This window comes from Clupea harengus, chromosome 22, assembly GCF_900700415.2.
Source record: "Clupea harengus chromosome 22, Ch_v2.0.2, whole genome shotgun sequence".
Taxonomy (NCBI): Eukaryota; Metazoa; Chordata; class Actinopteri; order Clupeiformes; family Clupeidae; genus Clupea; species Clupea harengus.
Genome location: NC_045173.1, coordinates 15,916,155 through 15,928,865, shown reverse-complemented (window position 1 = coordinate 15,928,865; position 12,711 = coordinate 15,916,155). Strand labels below are relative to the sequence as shown.

The 12,711-nt window shown below is 46.0% G+C and overlaps 2 protein-coding genes across 6 annotated transcripts in view; both read left to right on the top strand.

Annotated features, from left to right (window-relative positions):
- The window catches only part of chd8 (chromodomain helicase DNA binding protein 8), a 21,582-nt gene extending 16,050 nt beyond the window's left edge, over positions 1 to 5,532 (top strand). The window contains exons 32-40 of one of the 2 annotated variants that reach the window (XM_031559290.2): positions 121 to 353; positions 831 to 1,502; positions 1,688 to 1,836; positions 1,949 to 2,170; positions 2,390 to 2,476; positions 2,668 to 2,793; positions 2,910 to 3,020; positions 3,414 to 3,518; positions 3,666 to 5,532. In XM_031559290.2, the coding sequence (XP_031415150.1) occupies positions 121 to 353; positions 831 to 1,502; positions 1,688 to 1,836; positions 1,949 to 2,170; positions 2,390 to 2,476; positions 2,668 to 2,793; positions 2,910 to 3,020; positions 3,414 to 3,518; positions 3,666 to 4,037 (2,077 nt within the window). In that variant the 3' untranslated portion in view covers positions 4,038 to 5,532. The remainder of the gene's footprint in view (positions 1 to 120; positions 354 to 830; positions 1,503 to 1,687; positions 1,837 to 1,948; positions 2,171 to 2,389; positions 2,477 to 2,667; positions 2,794 to 2,909; positions 3,021 to 3,413; positions 3,519 to 3,665) is intronic. The other variant, XM_012835302.3, reaches the window with a different exon arrangement.
- tox4a (TOX high mobility group box family member 4 a) lies at positions 5,085 to 12,711 on the top strand. Of its 4 annotated transcripts, none has more exons than XM_031559293.2 (9): positions 5,085 to 5,179; positions 6,853 to 6,918; positions 7,168 to 7,470; positions 7,763 to 8,023; positions 8,404 to 8,757; positions 9,030 to 9,110; positions 9,311 to 10,048; positions 10,742 to 10,890; positions 11,132 to 12,711. In XM_031559293.2, exons 1-9 carry the CDS (start codon positions 5,174 to 5,176, stop codon positions 11,187 to 11,189), a joined length of 2,016 nt encoding a protein of 671 aa, XP_031415153.1. In that variant the 5' UTR covers positions 5,085 to 5,173; the 3' UTR covers positions 11,190 to 12,711. The 4 variants fall into 4 exon arrangements, with proteins under 4 accessions (XP_031415153.1, XP_031415152.1, XP_012690757.1 ...); XM_031559292.2 differs by having other exon boundaries at positions 7,165 to 7,470; XM_012835303.3 differs by lacking the exon at positions 5,085 to 5,179 and adding an exon at positions 5,633 to 6,619.

Here is a 12,711-nt window from a genome sequence, read left to right as displayed (position 1 = left end):
AGTGGAGCTCAACATAATTTAAGAACCAAAGCTAAATCCAAAACAAAAATTCAAGAGTCACAAGGTTCTGAAATCATGTCTTGTCAGTAATTTGACTTAACCCTTTGTGCACCTCCGCAGGTGGACCCGGCGCGAGGAGTGTGACTTCTACCGAGTGGTGTCCACGTTTGGCGTGGAGCAGATCAAAAAGGAGGCCGGTGCTGCAGAGGAGGAGGAGGCTGATATGGACTGGAACCGCTTCCGCACCTTCGCCCGGCTGGACAAGAAGACGGACGAGAGCCTGACGCGATACTTCCGCTGCTTCATGTCCATGTGCCGCCGGGTGTGCCACCTGAGGCCCGGCCGCGGAGAAGGTAAGACTGACCCTGACCCCCATTTCTCCCTCACACAAACACATACACACACAGAAATGAGTACACTGACTGTTTAGGTAGTCAAGAAAGAGAGTGAAGAAATCTTGTTCACACACGAAATTGTTCCAGTATTGAGTTAGAACGTTATAGCCGGCAACAGTGATTAGTTTACCTTTCTCTTTTTCTGGTCCAGTCTGGAAGAACTAATGATGGTAGAAACAGTCAAATAACAAACTGTGAAGGAAACAGGTCTATATTTGTAGGGATCCTTTCCATGTTGTCAAAATCAGTGGTTTACTTTGATGCGGTTGCTTGCCCCCTAGAATGACATTGTATAGCCGTTTTGTGGTTGCTGGTTATAGCGTTCTAGCTCAATACTGGACTGATTGTTTTTGTCCGTAGTTTAATGAAGTAGTAAGGCCATGGCAGATAACTGAGAAGAATGTTAATTGGTCTCCATCTCTGTCCCCTTCACAGAGCCATCTGAGATGTCCCAGTCTCTGGCTCCCATCACAGAGGAGCGTGCCTCTCGCACCCTCTACCGCATCAGCCTGCTGCGGCGCCTGCGCGGGCGTGTTATGACCCACCCCTCCCTGGAGGAGCGGCTGCAGCTGGTCATGCCCAGCTCCGAGCTACCCGTGTGGTGGAGCTCACCACTCCACGACCGTGAGCTCATGCTAGGCGCCGCCCGCCACGGCGTCAGCCGCACTGAACACTCCATCTTCCCTGACCCGGAATTCTCCTTCCAGCAGGCCCGCCTCGACTACCTCCAAAACCAGCAGGCCTCTGCTACAGTTTCCACCGCCGCAACAGGCTCCGCTGCACCCAGCGGACAATTGTCCGTCAAAGAGGAAGGGGCTGAAGAGGAGGAGTCCCGCCTGCTGGGGTCCGACGCCCTGTGCCAGTCTGACACCCCTGCTGTGCCCCTGGGCCAGCCTGAGGGCAAAGGGCACGGGCAGGCCGGCTGGGGCTGGAAGAAGAGCCGGGGGAGAGGGCCCCGACGGGGGGGCGGGAAGGGGGGCAACAGAGGTGGGGAGGGAGGGGGTGCGTCTGACTCAGAGTCGGATTCAGACTCCGACTCGTCCACTTCGTCCAGGCGCTCCGGCAGCTCGGACGAGAGCGGCGACAGCGATGCAGAGAGAGAGAGGGGTGAGATCCTGTCCATCCTGTTGAAAGTGCTCTATGCAAGCCATTATTTTGTTTATGTAATCTGTATGATTTGTATTATGTAAAAATTATTTTGTTTTGGGTAACACCTAAGAATCTAGTAATATGGAATTTTGAAGCCGCAGGTATTCAACTGATGTTTGATCTGTATTTGTCTTCTGCTGCAGCTATGAAAGTGTGTGATGGGGACGAAGAGAACAGCATGCTTTCCCTCACCGCGTCACAAGACGGTGCTCCCCCTGAGACAGTCAACGACCCTCTGCGGCTCGACTGGCCGAAGGTAACGCGACAGCCTGCTGAAACTACTCACTTCCAAGTAATGAAAAGACCAACATTTATATGACAGTAATGCGCATTACTTGATGTGAAAATAATGATGTGTCCCATTGTGCATGTGTGATCTGTATGTGATTCCTGGCTTCCCATAGGACCGCGTGTTAATAAACCGACTGGATAGCTTGTGCACACTAGTGCTGACAGGACACTGGCCTGCGGGGCGACGCTACACCTCAGACCCCCAGCTGAACCCCCCCGCAGACGATCAGGGCGACGAGTTGGGTTACCCGCGCACGGCACGCAGGGGCCCCGGCGCAGCTGCGGGAGAGGGCCCCGATGGACAAGATACCGAATTCACTGTCAAGCTACTTAAGGTGAGGAATGGCGCATGGGAAGAAGGGGGTTCCTGTGGTTCAGCTGGTAGACCAAGGTGCTTCATAGTCATGGGTTTGACTCCCAGGGATGATGAATGTGTGTCTGTATTGCAAGTCACTTTGGATAGAAGCGCCTCCTGCATGAGTGAACATAAATGGGTTGTGTGGAGGGATGCTGAGACACCTAACATCTGCATTTTGTTGCTTTGCTGTCTGTAGGAAGAGGGGCTGAAGTTGACCTTCTCCAAACAGGCCCTCCTGCCCAATGGAGAGGGAGGTGGCCGTAGGAAGCGTAAAGATCACGAGGTACACACAACTCATTGAAAATGCATCGTTTGAACATTTCGTTATTGGCCTTGTATATAGACACAATGCCAGTGTAATATCAGCACAGTCAGTCTACAACCACAGGGGACTCAGAGTTGTATTACAGGCTGCATAGAAATGTAGAGGCATGCCTATGTTTAACAAGTGCCCCCCCCCCCCTGTGCTTGCAGCTGTTAGACACTGAGGGAGCATCTGTAGATATAATGAGCTTAGGGGAACGAGCCCCACGCAGAAGGGACCTGCCTAACTGGCTGAAGGAGAACCCAGACTACGAGGTGGAGGGAGACATGCTTGAGGTGAGACTGCTGAGCAACCAGTAGTCACACATTGGCCTATGTAAATGCTTAATGCTTTATGTATTTATTTGTTTTATGATTAAACTGAGGTCATATTTGTTCCTGTTGTTTTGTAGCTGTTGGTGAACAGGACCAAACGGAAGAGGAGGAGGAGGAGGACTGAAAAGACAGCCCCACTTACTGGGAGCGAGAGGGTGAAGGTCATCAACATGAAAACAGGAAAGAAGGTGAGCAATGAGATTTGAGGTTCAAAATCTCAGGAGAAGGGAATTATGCTTATACAGCCTTATCCTTTCCACTTTTTTAATAAGTGGGTGACCTCATTTTTTGGCTGGGGGAAAGGGGCAGTGTGGTGTGTGAGCACTCTTTACCCACATCTGTTATTTGATAACTTCTTATGTGATTCCAAGTCCACTCATACATTGGTAATACATAAGAAATGAAAGGCAGCATGTGTAGGTGAGCAAATGGGGAGAGCGATTAGTGTCTTGTCATTAAAGGTGCGTGTCTGTTCCTTGGTGAATAGTCAGAATTACTGTGCATCCCACCCACTAATTTAAAACCATGGAACATGGATTTAGCTGATACACTTCTGAGTATGGATTTGTTTCCTTTTCCAGTATACTGGAATGTTTGGACCTGCACTTCAAGACCTGAGGGAACACCTGGAGGAAAATCCAGACCATGCTGTAGCACCAGAATGGTCGGAAACCGTTCGCAACTCTGTGAGTCCCCTGTGTTTGAAGACTGAACTTTGTACAGATCATTTCTTTGTATTGTATCTGTATACAGGTTAAAAATACACTCGTAATAATAAACATGTCCTGTGAAACTGTCAGCCTTCTTACCCTTCCTCTGCCTACTCTCTCCAGGGCTTCCTGCCAGAGAGTCTATTCCACCGGCTGCTCTCACAGCACTCTGTGATCCCCAAGAAGGGTCAGGCCTACCTCGTGCCCACCCAGCCGGACGATCCACTTCTTGGGGGAGGTGAAGGCGAGACCCTGGTCTCTGACGGCGCATACATGATGGAGGAGGAGGATCTGGAGGAGGGCGGTGAGATGGCTTCCTCCCACCACTTCCTCACACCTTCCTTTGATGTCAAGATGGAGGCTGGGAGCCTCGAGATGGATGGCGGCGACAGCTTGTCGCAAGGGGGATATGAGAGCTCTGACCGGGAGGCCATTTTAGATGACGTCATCATGGCGTCCAAAAATTCAGACAGTTCCTCCAGCTCAGAGGATTGACCAAATTATCTCATTTGAAAGGGTTCCCCTCCCCAGAAATCATGACATTCTTTTCTTTATATCATATTCCTCCACCTCTTATTATATTATTTTTGTTATTGTTATAACTTTAAATATGATGAATTATGAATGAATTTTGGGTTTTTTTTTTCTTTTTCTTGACTTTCTACTCCATACTTTTATTTAGTTGGGGAAAGAGCATCATATTGTCAGGCATTATTCATGTCCTCACTTTATACACCTGTCCAACCTCTCCCAGAAGCAGATAGGTAGTGTAATGGCTCCCACAACACACACATACTTTCCTCCTGTGCCCGACAACTTCAAGCCCATTCCCTGCCCTTCCTGGGGCCATTGAGCCCTCATGCTGCCTGGGAATCACTGTATAGGCCACCTCGGTGCCTGGTGGACCCAGCCAAGAAGAGGGAGTTTGTTCATTGGATGTATTATATTGGGGAGGGGTGGGTAGGGTCTAGTTACTGATCTGTAGAAAGACAAGTGTATTGTACAATGTAGAGTTGTTCGGTTGCCTGCAATGATGCAATTATGATGCTGAATTTATTCCTGTTTTATGAAATGACTTCAACTGTCTGTGATATCAATATGAATTACAATCTACAGTGAAAAAAAACTTGTCTTTTTTTTTTGTGCGCAATTGTCAAGATAGATTCCTCATTTTGAATTAAAGAGTTTGTTTGTCAGGGTTTTGCAGAACATCATAGTATTGTGCAATGGTACATGTATTTCTGCAGTGAGTAAGCTGGTCATTGAATATATTGTATGTATACCAGATTGTTAACATAATCAAGTTAATATAGTCCATTCTGGCGCCCTCAATAGGGACCACTGTTGCTTGACACAGTGCCCTCATCGGTCCAGATAAAGTCTAGTCCCTCCATTTACCTTTCAAAAACCTTCATGCGGGCCATTGATTTGTTTTACAGACGTAATATCATTTGTGTTCATAAGCGTCATTTACGAGGTCATTTTTCGAGATGAAAGACAAGCTGTATTAAAGAGTGCCCACATGAGCCTTGAACTGGTAGATTATGTCATTTCCTGAAGTTTGTGTAACCCGGAAGCGAGCATAATAGTGCCGAAGTTGCAAGGCAAACTGGCCGTCAGGTCTGTTGAAGATGGAGGTAAGACTTATTAGTAAAGTAATTACTTGTAATTGTCATTAGTATATTATACCACATAAGTAGCTGAGTTACTGGAAATTTGAAGAAAAGTTGTACAGGAGAAATTAGGAATAAACAACCGGATTGACACTAGCTACAATGAACTGTAAATGCTCCAGTAGTATTTGTTTATGCAGAGACTACAGTAATAGCTGCACAAGTTTATTGTAATAACATTCATATACTCGTGGTTGTTGGAGTTTAATTTGAATTCTGCGTGTTTGCCCGATAGTCTCGTTATTTTACATAGAGTTTGGTGGCTGGCATGAAGATCACTTTTATAGGTTTATAAATAATAAAAATGCTTCTTGGTACACTCGTTTTGCATTCAGTTCTTAACATACGACAGACTTTTAAGATTTTCTCATGTTTTATGAAATAAGAATGATATTTTTCCTTCATATTCTTGTCCCTTTCATGGATATTTCACATTATTATATTAGAATTGAATTATTGATTACATTTTCATTTACTGGAAACGTGGGATAGATTTTAATACCCACTAACAATACATCACGTAACAATGTTTCATCAGGATATACTCATCAATAGCTCTAGGTGGATTGGTTATGCCTTTCGTTGCTAACACCCAAACGTTTTAGGCAAAAGTGCCGATCGCCGATTTGCATCTTCTCTCCTATCCAGTAACGTTAGCAAAGTCTGCTCCCTCCTGTTGAAGTTGACACTGAATTTGTTCTACACGGGATATTTATGATCCTCCTCTGAAATCCATTCCTTTCATTTCATTCATTGTCTTATTTTCACTATTTGCATGACCCGCAATGGAGTAGCATGGCGTTAGCGATGTCTTGATTAGAAAAGTAGCAACCTATCCTAGCTAGCATAGTGTTGCTACCCAACAGTTAACATAGTCAAAGCCTGGAAAAGAAGGCAGACAACGTTAGCTGTCTACTAGCTATAGCTACCACTGAAACAGTGGCTAGTATCCACTTAGCACAGCTAGCTTTCAAGAGCAACCTATACATGTTTTGCTTGGCTAATGTTGCAATGTTGTTCTCAGAAAATACGCCTTGTTCGTGATTAACGTTACTCGCACCATCATATCAACGTTTTGATACACAATTAAGTTATCAAAATATCCGTGACTGAAATCGTATTAGCGAACCTTAGCTTACTTGCTAGTCCATTTCCCCACCACGTTTAAGTTAGTCATTGTAACATATTTAAATTTTGCGACGTCACATTTTTCCTGAGGTTTAACCTAAACCGTCAGGAAAGGTCTTATGTGAGTACATTTGGATCATAGACGCCCTAGAACCCAGTTTGGTCAGCTCCATGGACCTCAACTTTTATTCCGACCTCACGGACGGCTCGAGGCAGCAGGTCGACTCGGATTTCTTGGATGCTCAGTCTTTCAATGGATACGAATCCATCGACAAGGTGAAATTGAGGGTATATTCAAGGGAAAACATGTGATGATGTGATCGATTTGCCACTGTTGTGCTAGTGCTTTGTTTTTTTTTGTCTGTCTTATTCATCCTTGTACTATTGCCAGTTAACACTCCGTAAACAAACAATGGGCTTCCGTCTATAGGCTATTTGAAATGAATGATGTGTCCCCAATAATCATTGACCATGTTTGTGAGGAACTCATGTGTGGGTTGTTTTTCCAGTTCCCAGGTGGCAGTGACAACTATATGACCATCACTGGGACAAACCATCCTTTTCTGTCATCTACGGTAGGCATGCCTGAATTTCATAATGATATTTTGTGTTTTTATTTTTTTTTATTTCCAGAAAACCCACTTTGTATGGAAACTGAAATATTGAGAAAATCTTTAAACGTTGTATAGGTATTTATTACACAGTGATTTTTAAATCTTTCCTTAATCTCCATAACAGAAAGTTTTGGCCTTTCTGTGAAATTATGGCCTTTAGTTTGCTGTGGTTCACCTTTGATTTGACCGAAACTCTCCATTCCATAGCAGACCTTTCACACTCCCAGCCTTGGCGATGAAGAGTTTGAAATACCACCCATCTCCCTGGACCCAGACTCGGCCCTCACTGTGGAGGACGTGGAGGCTCACTTCGAGGAGCTGACGGACAGCACGGGAGGCACAGGGGGGCCTGTTGGGGCTGGTGGCCTGACGCAGAATGCCGTAGTTGGCGGTACTGACCCCTCTTTTGCCTCTACGTATGTGAATGCACCGCCACAGGGCCTGGAGCACCTGAGTCTGGGGGTCATGAACCAGTCTGGAGGGAGTGCGCTTCTGAGCTCCACATTGGGAGTGGTGAGACATTACTCCTTGCTTTTTCTACATTTTATAGAGATTTGTTCAGGCCTTGGGCTCTGTAAAGCGCTTTGGGACAAAGTTTATGGTTAGTTGAATTGAAGTGTTGTAGACAACATAGTGTAATATTCAACTGTACAATATTCAAGACGAATTACAGTGTGTAGATCCTGGATACTTTAATGTTGGCATGAGGAAAATATGAACCACTGACTGATATGTATTACTGACAAGTCAGACCATCCTCAAGCTCTTTATTTATTTATTTATTTATTTATTTATAACTTTACAGGACCTTGGTCACTCAATGGACTCCCATTTCAGTAGCTCCTCCCCCATGCCCATCGATGTGCCTCTGGGAGACATGAGTGACAGCGTGCTGGGTCACAACCAGCTGACTACCATCGACCACTCGGAGCTGAGCGCACAGCTGGGCCTGGGCCTGGGTGGCAGCGTGATGCTATCGCGCTCCAAGTCTCCAGAACAGCCACTGTCAGCCACGCCCTCCCCTGCTGGCTCCCTGCAGGACGAGGATATGGATGACTTCAGACAGGTGAGCATAAGGAACTATTTTACTTTACATTGTCATCCATCCACCCATCAATGGCACCTGATGGTGACTGGGGAAGGGTGTGTCATGACCCCACACGCTCTTATGCTCCCACTCTTCCCTTTGCACTTCCTGTGCCCTTAGGCCGTCTCCATCTCAAACTCAGTGGCTTTTGTCTCGGATTGAATTGAAGCATTAAGCACTTATTTTCAGTGGCTTCTCCTTAACTTACGGTTGCTTGCATTGTAATGTGCCTTATTTTACCCAAATCATAAGGTGAATGGTTGAATGTGATGAAAAAAATCATATCATGGGATTCATTGTCTTTTTCTCTGTTCCTGTTTCTCTTCTTTTGCTGGTCATCTCCTACATCCTCACTCCAGAGCGTGCTGATAGACCCCCCAGTCTCTCTCTCTTCCCCTGTGGTCGTGTCACACATGCCCACGTTGGCGGGCACCTCCCAGGCCTCTGTGGCCTCCCCGTCCATTGTACGGAGGATTGGGGGCAAACCTGCCATGGGGGCCATCACTGGGGCAGGTGCAGGGGTGGCACTGGGGGTGAAGAAGGGGAGGAGGAGGAAGGACCCCAACGAGCCCCAGAAGCCCGTGTCGGCGTACGCCCTTTTCTTCAGGGACACCCAGGCGGCCATCAAGGGCCAGAACCCCAATGCCACCTTCGGGGAGGTGTCCAAAATCGTGGCCTCCATGTGGGACAGCCTGGGCGAGGAGCAGAAACAGGTACTTCTGTCTGGACAGCTACACGTCTTATCTAACACTTGCACTGAGGATTCACAGAGGATGTATATATTTGGACAAATTTCCATTGAAAGTCATTCAGATGTATTATGCATCGAGGCAGTTTGTCTGAGCATCTTAATCAGGTGTTGTGAACAACATGACACCACTGTGGCAGACTCAAGTTGTATAGTTTGACAAGGGTATAAAATGTAAAATTGGTAAGAAGTGTAAAATGTAATGGCATGTAAAATTGCGCCCTCTCCTTTGTGAAGGTTTACAAGCGGAAAACTGATGCTGCCAAAAAGGAGTACTTGAAAGCACTTGCTGCCTACAGAGCAAATCTGCTGTCAAGGGTGAGTTTTGAGTGTTTTTTGTTTTTAAAGACAGTTCTGTTTTAAATGGCTTTCTTGTTGTTGTTTTTGCTTCTGTTGTTGACATAGAATATAGATAATTTTTCTCACATTAGTTGCCTCGGATGCTAGAAGTGGAATAATAAGTGGCCAGTTATGAGAATTCTGAAAGCCTTTTGCTCTTTCTCTTTCTCTCTGTACAGCCCTCTGCTGAGTTTGCGGACGCTCCGGCCTCTCCTCCCTCCTCGGCTCCGTCTCCTGTGCCGGTGGCGCCCCCTGGTGCCCCAGCCCGGCCCGTCCGCCTGGTTCACAACCCTGACCAGAACACCATCACCAACATCTGCGCCTCCAACATCATCCTGGACCTCCCGCAGGTCACCACCCGCTCACGCACCGGCGCCCTGCCTGCCACCCCAGCAGCCTCTGCGCCCGCCACCGCTTTTTCCCAGGCAGCTACCACCCCCACTGTCACCAAGATCATCATCTCCAAGCAGATGCTGCAGGGCCTGCAGGTCCAGGGCACTCAGATCCACCAGATCCCCACCTCCATGGTGACGGTGATCCCGGCAGGGGTGCGGGCGCTGCAGCCCTCCGCCACCATTGCCACCGCCACCCGACAGCCACCCCCTCTTCAACAAATGCAGCACACCCCTCCTCCCCCACGCCTCCAGCAGATGGTACACTCCTCCGCCTTGCCGCCTCTGCAGGCCAAGCCGCGGGTCATGCCGGCACCGCCTCCCCCGCTCCAGATCAAAATCGTCCCCGCCTCTCTGCAGTCGGACGTGGCGACTCCGGTCATTGTTACCACGTCAACTGGCATAGGCCCAGCTGCTGGCTCGTCCTCAGCGGTAGCGGTTTCCCTGCAGATGGCACAGGCCCCGCCCACAGCGATTGTGGCCACTCCTGTGGAGGAGACGTCGGCAGACGACAGTTCAGAACAGGTACATCACACTACTGCCGATGCACACAGACAGCTATGTGAATACTGCTTACACTCCTGCTATATGAATACTTCAGCTATATAGATACTGGATAATTGCTGATATATGTACACTTCAACTATATAAATACTGGTTAATTGCTCACATATCAATACTCCATCTATAAGATCACTGCTTAAATTGCTAATCTATGAATACTTCAGGTACATGAATACTGCTTAAAGTGCCTTCATGAGCATTGTGAGGGATTTTGACCACCGCCAATGTGTGGTTTATCCAAAAGCTGCCATTATGTAGTTGTACACAGTGGTATTAAAGCAGCAGTAAGGAGTTTTGGTTGAAAACTAGCAATCTGGAAAGGCATACAAAAACACCAACAACAGCACAGTTGGCAATGATAAAATGCATGCTAGCGTGCTAACTTGTGCCTTTTGGCGATATAGTTGCCAATGTCGTGCTGTGAATGCTTTTCTTACATTTTCATGTAAAAACGAGTGTGTTTATCTGTCCTTCACATGGTCAAATGCTATGAAAATGTATTTGAAGATGAAACCAGTACTATTTACTCATGAAAACATAACAAAGTGGCAAATTGTTGCATACTGTCTCTTTAAGTTCTCTGATTTTCATCATTAGGTGTTTTGTCTGTTAAAAGAGCCACATTAGATTGAACTTTTTTGGTGTCCCCCCCAGATGGAGGTGGAGTTTAACGTGTCCCCAGTGGCAGCTGACACACGGGGGCCCAACTTGTGTGTGCGCTCAGGCTGCAACAACCCAGCCGTAGAGAGCAGGGACTGGGATAAGGAGTACTGCAGCAACGAGTGTGTGGCCACACACTGCAGGTGAGCGGAACATGGGGCAACAGCAAAGTACCATGACCTACATGGTGGCAAGCCTGGATGTGATTCATAGTGCAGTGCAGAAGCAATGAGATGGCTACTATTGGTAGCATTTCTTCCATGAGAAAATCAAAGTACTCATTTTTATTCCAACACATAGAAGTAGATGTCGTTACTTAGTGACATCTGGATGTTGTCTAACTGTAACTAATACAAATGTCGTCTCTTATTCTCACTTTCACAGGGACATCTTCATGGCCTGGTGCTCCATCAGGGGCCAAAACTCGACAGCTGTCAAGTGAAAAAAGGCAGGACAAGGCAGGAACGAATGAACAGAAATGCAAAACTTGGAGGATGAAGAGAGACATTGAGCAAAACATTATGTAGAGGACGAGAGGATTAGTTTGATTTTTTTTCCCCCGTTCCCGTTTTTTTTTTTGTACCTCCAAAAAGAGGAAGCGTAATTATTTGTAAATAGTAATAGGGAGGAGCAAAGGTACACAGATCAACACCAGAATGCACGGACAGTTAAACATTCTGTGGTTCAGGTGCCTTTTAGCTCTGTGAAGACGTTGGGGTACCTCTAGTCAGCTGAACTCTAAACTCTTAGGACCCGGTTCTTTGTTTCCTGAAATGCTACATTCCATCATATTCACAGCACCCCCCCCCCCCTTTCCCGTGCCATCATTAGAAAAATGTAAATCATGAGTAAGTAAAAATGGAACTCGAGGGTAGTGTTTACTTTTGTACTCTTTGAAGCCATAAAGCTGCTGCTTCTGATTATCTTTCTCCTGAGGCATAACAATGGCATCATAAAGGGATTGGGAGAAGTAGGAGGTCAGTGATGTTGTTAGCACATCCTTCATTTCACTCTGCCCATTTGATCCCAACCTGCAACAGGACCTCGTCACGAAGCTGTCTCTTCATTTCTTTTCTAAGACACACGTCAGATCAGGCTGGGAAAGTGGAGAAGATGGGATGTACATGAAGCATGTGTACCATGCTTTTTTTTGGCCTTCTACGTGTGTATACATTGCCTAATTTCCTTACTCCTACAGTGAAATGCGAAACATTTTTTTTGTATTATTATTTCTTTTTTTTTTTATTATATCCTCTAATGGAGAATGGGGCCTTAAAGGCCATTGATGCTTATGTGTCCTTAAAGGCCCATTGATGTCTTTTTCTGTTTTTTTTTTTTTTTGTCTCAGGTGGTACATAGTGATTTATTTACATTTTTGTTTTATTTGGAAACTTGTAGATAACTATCCATAATGAATAAATGGACAAAGGCATATAAACAAAACCAGGTGGGTTTGTATTTAATACTTTTGTTAAGTAAATTGATTTTTATCAGTGAAACTTTAACAGTGTTTCGCACTTTAACAGAAAGAAAGTAAGTAAAGCTCACTTGAAAATTGCTGCAAATAGCGATGTGAAGCCACTCAGATGTGGTCTACAAATTCACTGCCTGTGACACCTGATAATAGATATTGAACTCGGGGATCCACGCTGTATAGACAAACAGTTAGGCAAATGTGCTGAGTGTGTGTCCCTTTCCAGCAATGACCCCTTCGTCAAAATCAACAATCACAGCGCTTCACCGAGCGATTCTCGTAGGTGCTTCAACATACATTTCAAAAGAAATAAGTGTCATAAACAGGGTTCTATTGATAGGAGCCCAATATCTTTAGCTGCACTGACATCTAAAACACACACACACACTCACACTCAATAATTACGGCAAGCAGTATGGCAAATTTTATCCAGCATAAGATTGACTCATCCTTGTTTTGTTGGCGTGTCTGAATAAACAATAGAACAGCA